Below are 5,155 nucleotides of genomic sequence, written 5' to 3'. Positions count from 1 at the left end.
TTTTAGCAAACTATACTTAAAGTATTCAAAGTAAAAGCATTCAGAACAGACAAATGCACACAGTGAGTGTTGAGCAGTTACTTTTGAATCATTGAAGAATTTGTGTGAAAAGTAGCATATTACAGTTGTAGTTAGACGGTTAAACCCTCATAATCTATACAATGGTAAATCTTTCACATGAACTAAGGAATGTTGTTGAGTTACTTGCTACAGGTTGGTACAGACAGACAGGTTGAAATGGTTGTCTCAGTGTAGTCAGAGCTTCTTCCCTCCTCACACTAAATCAAAGCAGTTATGGTTTCAAGTGTCTTGGGTAGTCTCGTGTGTGTGATCCTGCACCTGGCTGTATGCGGTGAGTTTCGTTTAGGTATTTATTCAGAAGTTCAGTTATATGCGTTCAGTTATTCAGTTTAGGATATCTAGGACTTGCACAATAGTATGTCAGCAGTCACCGAATGAAACGAAAACAATCCAGTCAAGTTATCAGGTTGCCACAGTTTCATAACTGCAACTTTAATTTTACTTTTGGTAGTGACACTAGTTTTGAGCTTGTATGAACATGTGCAGCATGTAACTGAAAGTTCTCAAATTTTGCTCTTAATCTTATCAGTTAACTCCCTCTCACCCTCCCCCCTCTTCACCATGACCCTGCATTTTACGTATTACAGATGATTACTGTAGCAGCTACTGGGACACGGATGGTTTCTACCATGATACTCAGCAATGTGGCTTTCAGTACTGCTGTGGAGACTGCGACAAGAAATACTGCTGCAGTGGACAGGAAAACCATCTAACTCAAGAAAAACAAGAAGGCTGTGGTGGAAGGTGTGCTTCTGTTTTCAACCTGTGGCATCAGTTCACTAGCTAATTATATCCGGGTATTCTTAAACAATGTTGGTATTTTTAAAAAATGTAATTGATTGAATCATTAAAATTCTAAAAAAACTGCCGTCTTTTCCCCCAGGCCTAGCAATGAGAAACAAATCCGTGCTGCTGCAGTTCTGGGAGGCATCTTTGCATCTATTTTTCCCATTATCCTTTGTGTGGTTCTCATCGTCTGCTGTGTGTCTCCCTGCTGCTTGTTTTACAAGTGTCGAAAAGGAACCGACCAAAGGCAGCAAAGTAGGACAAATGTTCGGTTAAAGTTTAGTTTGTGTAGGAAACTACACTGTCAGACTCTACGATGTACTGATTGTGCAGGTGATTACGGTTACAGTTCACAACTTCAACATTTTGGGAAATACACTTTCCCAAAAATGCTTTCTTGCCGAGAGTTGGGTGAGAAGATCGGTGCCACTCTAATGAATGTACGCTAAGCTAAATATGAAGTTACAGCCAGCAGCTGTACTAATATGGTTTATGCTTCATTAATGTCATTAATATTGTTCTAAACTGTAATTACAGGCAGCCAGTTGAGAAAAACTGTTCATGTCAGCCACCGACTTGTAATTACGATTCTGAAACAACTGTGTGAAGGATGGTTGCAAATGCAGTTACATCTGGCAGTTACATCAAAATAAAATTCAATTTTTATACTAACACAATCCATTCAGCTCATTTTATAGGAGCTATACACTGTGTGTATCCGGTTTCCCTCGGTAATGAGCTGTTACATGTAGCACAATGAAAGTAGCTAATTTAGGCTATTTATCCGGTGTGACTACAAGGTTAGCCCTAAGGATAACCACCTCGGAATAATGCGTCAACACTCCCATGTCAAAATGTGGGGCGTTATTCCTGTTCTTCCCATTCTGCTGATATTTTGTGAATGCAGCAATAGCACAAAGACTTGAAGCAGGGGCAAACAGCTAGCTTGGCTCCGTCCAACGCTACCAAAAGCCACCAAGCAGCTCCCTTATAAACACTTTGTTTTTCGTCTGTTTAATCGTACCACAAATTGCCATTTTACGAACAGTTATGTGTTGGACTATCTCTTAGCCCGCAGTCGCTAGTCAACCAGTAGAGACTCCAGACACTCCGGACCAAGACACAGTCTGGCACATAACCACCTGTCAAACATTTTGAAAGAGATACAAAGTGTTCATTATTGAGGTTTTAGTTGAGGCGAATGTGGTTTCCTTTGGACCGAGCCAGTCGAATTCTGGCAGGAAAACATTTCCCAAAATATCAAATCTTTCCAACAAATGAGAGAGTATCTATACCTTTTTTTCCCAAACTAATATAAATCTATGACTTTACCTATAGTTGTGATATACACCACCAATGCAGTCAATGCACCCCAGCAGCCAGTCTCCTCCTCTGGAAAAAAGCTGTCCTTCCCAGGCTACCAGCCTGTACTCGTCCTGCATGGATATGGAGGCTCACCAACACCCACAGCACCACCGCATTCATACCTGGAAGCTAGTGAGTTCTGTAATCATCTGATTCCCATTAAGGGATCAGCGTTAGTGTTTCTTACGATGCAATGACAGCAATACTCAGTTTTAAAGGACACTCCTGGTGATATTCTTTATTTTTGTAGCGACAACAAATCCCATGTAAAGACCTAAATCAGAAAGTACTGCCTGTGTACCTACAGCCTGATGTATCTTACTCCTCTGTGCCATAGAGCTCTATTGTTATCCAAAAACAATTAAAAACACATCAGTGAGCCGTATTTTTTGCACTGAGTGACAAGTTCCTCTATTACCACGAGCATGGGCACTGTAGATTATTTGAACTCAATCCTATATAGTGTCCTGCTGTAAATTCTCACTATGTGTATTAATCCGCATCTTTAAATAGTCCCCAAAAAATTCACTATTTACTGCTGACAGAGTAATGTTTGCTAAAAAACTACAGTGCCCAGGTAATCTAAGAAATTATTAAGAAATTATTTTGACTTAAAAAAAAACTATATATATTTGACATGTTTTTAGATGAATGAATTCAGTGGGAAAAAAATAGGCTTTGGGCTGAGAGCAACAGACAGGATAGGGACTTATTGTCACTGGATATGTTAACAACATAAATAAAGAATAACACCAACCTTGTCTTTCATGATTATTAAAAAAAGAATATTTGGGAAAGCAACACAATTTTTCAGTGACAACAAACCAAATATTTATTCTTGTCTTTTCAGCAGATCCAGCTCGCTCTCCAGTTCCACCCCCTCAGCGGCAGCCGATGTACCCCCTCCAACCACTTGGCCAGCCTCATGCACCGCCACTACATTCAGATGAACTTGCACAGCCACCTTACAACCCGTCTTATGGCCCACACCCCTGAATCGGAAAGCTTACCAGATAAAAACAGTGCATGATTGTTGCACCACCGTTCTCAGGGGAATGTGTGAGTGAATGTGTGTTTTAGATAGTGTTTATACAGCGGAAACAACTTTGTGGGATGTCAAATTAAATACATCTGGTGATATTTAAGCCAAACTGTTCATAATTTAAACCAGACTACCAAAAATCTTTGCTGTATTTTGCTGCTGCTACTTTTTAAGTGTAAACTTTTGTGAATAATAACTTCAGTAATGACCATTTGTTTAGCAGTATCCAATTTGAAACTATGATAACTTTTAAAATTGATGTGTTGAATGCTGAAAAACACTCAATTCCAGGAGTACAAAACACAAATATCAAGTCAGGAGAGAGAGAAAAAATATAAAAACAACGATTATTGGGTAAAAAAAAAAAACTACAAACACTGTAACATGAGCACAACAATTAAGGAAAAATCCCAAAAAAACAGGGAAGTCTTGTTTGTTGTGCAGTGTTGTTGTTCCTGCAGGTGATGATCATGAGCTGTATGTTTGACTAGGTCCCCATCAGCTGGGGGATTCATGTGTATTATTATACTCAACGCTTACAGTACAAAGTACAAAGCCTCATTTTCTTACATCACATATGAACAGCACTGTTAATACATATATACTCTTTCAATTGACCCATGAGTCCGATGTACTTTTCAATAAACTCTAGCTGCCACTAGAGGTCTCCTCAGCCCCACTTCTGAATAGAAAAGCGAAACAGTTGAACACAATATGCTGCGTGCTGGTGCTACACGGTATTGTTATCAAGCAAATTGTTTTAAATGCTAAACAACAAACCTATGATTCTGACAAAAAGGTAGTCTCAACAAGATTAAGCATACTTCTTTTTCTTGCAGAGGTCCAGGATTAAAATCCCAGGTGTCTGTATTTTAACCACTTGATCTACAGGATACATGGTTGGGTGTCGTGTTTCATTTTTAGGCGGATACAAATTTCCCACCTGTAAACTTTTAGTTTGATGGCTACAATAGAAAAACACTGGGAAAACCTTTAAAGCATTTAATTACCATAATATGCTACACTTTTTCAAAAACTACACAGTACTTGCACTGAGTGAATGTACAATACCACTAAAGGAAGCCACACAAGTCTTGTAACACTAACAACAGTCTTTGTCGTGTAATTTACAGCAGCTCAGTGTGACAGTCGGCTGGCATGAACAGCAACCCTGAAACTGAAACAACATTTTTATTTATTTATTTTTAATTTTGAAACATTTGAGAATAGTCTATTGCACAAGTTGGGAAATCTGAAAAAGAGATCATCATTAAGATGTTTATCATTACCATTACTATTAAGAAACTTCTTTTTACAGGCATACAGTACATTGGTGAAGATAAAAAAAAGTCCTGAGAGTAAATATCCTTCACTAACTATTAATAACCATTAATTTTGTGATTGAGCATAGCATAGTGAAGCTGCAGTGCAACAAGAATTTTAAATGTTCTCCTATGATGAAAACTTTTGAGCTTAAAGCACAAATCTGTAAGTGTCAGAATGCAGACAGTGTTGCACACTCCTTTTATTCCTTTTAAAATCAGAAATATTAGTTTTCTCCATTGCTATGATGCACTTCTGCCATTCCTAGGACTGCATAATCAGAAAAGGGTTGTTAAAATCATTTTCTTCCAAACTTCAGTTTTGTTACTCATTAATGTACCCACCAGTACCTAGTATTTACAAAAATACTTTAATTAATTTCTTCTTTCCTCTAAAATGCCCAGTTGTTATTCACTTGTTTACTATAGTCTTGTTTTCCTCCGCTGTATATACATTTAATCACCAGTTAGAAGCAGTCCCCATTTTATTGGTTCCTAATTCATACAATAAAATTAAACTGTAAATCATGAGCTGTATTATAAAATGTTACCAATGGAA

The 5,155-nt window shown here is 38.0% G+C and overlaps 1 protein-coding gene across 1 annotated transcript; it reads left to right on the top strand.

Moving 5' to 3' along the window:
* The first annotated feature begins 294 nt into the window (after window positions 1–294).
* On the top strand, window positions 295–4,178 carry LOC120807233 (protein shisa-4-like). The gene is made up of 5 exons (XM_040159001.1): window positions 295–352; window positions 669–825; window positions 965–1,200; window positions 2,206–2,364; window positions 3,083–4,178. Exons 1-5 carry the CDS (start codon window positions 295–297, stop codon window positions 3,226–3,228), a joined length of 756 nt encoding a protein of 251 aa, XP_040014935.1. The 3' UTR covers window positions 3,229–4,178.
* Window positions 4,179–5,155: the final 977 nt, after the last annotated feature.

This window comes from Xiphias gladius, chromosome 21, assembly GCF_016859285.1.
Source record: "Xiphias gladius isolate SHS-SW01 ecotype Sanya breed wild chromosome 21, ASM1685928v1, whole genome shotgun sequence".
NCBI classification, from domain to species: domain Eukaryota; kingdom Metazoa; phylum Chordata; class Actinopteri; order Istiophoriformes; family Xiphiidae; genus Xiphias; species Xiphias gladius.
The sequence above is the reverse complement of the archived record's forward strand: the minus strand, read 5'-3'. Positions and strand labels throughout refer to the sequence as shown.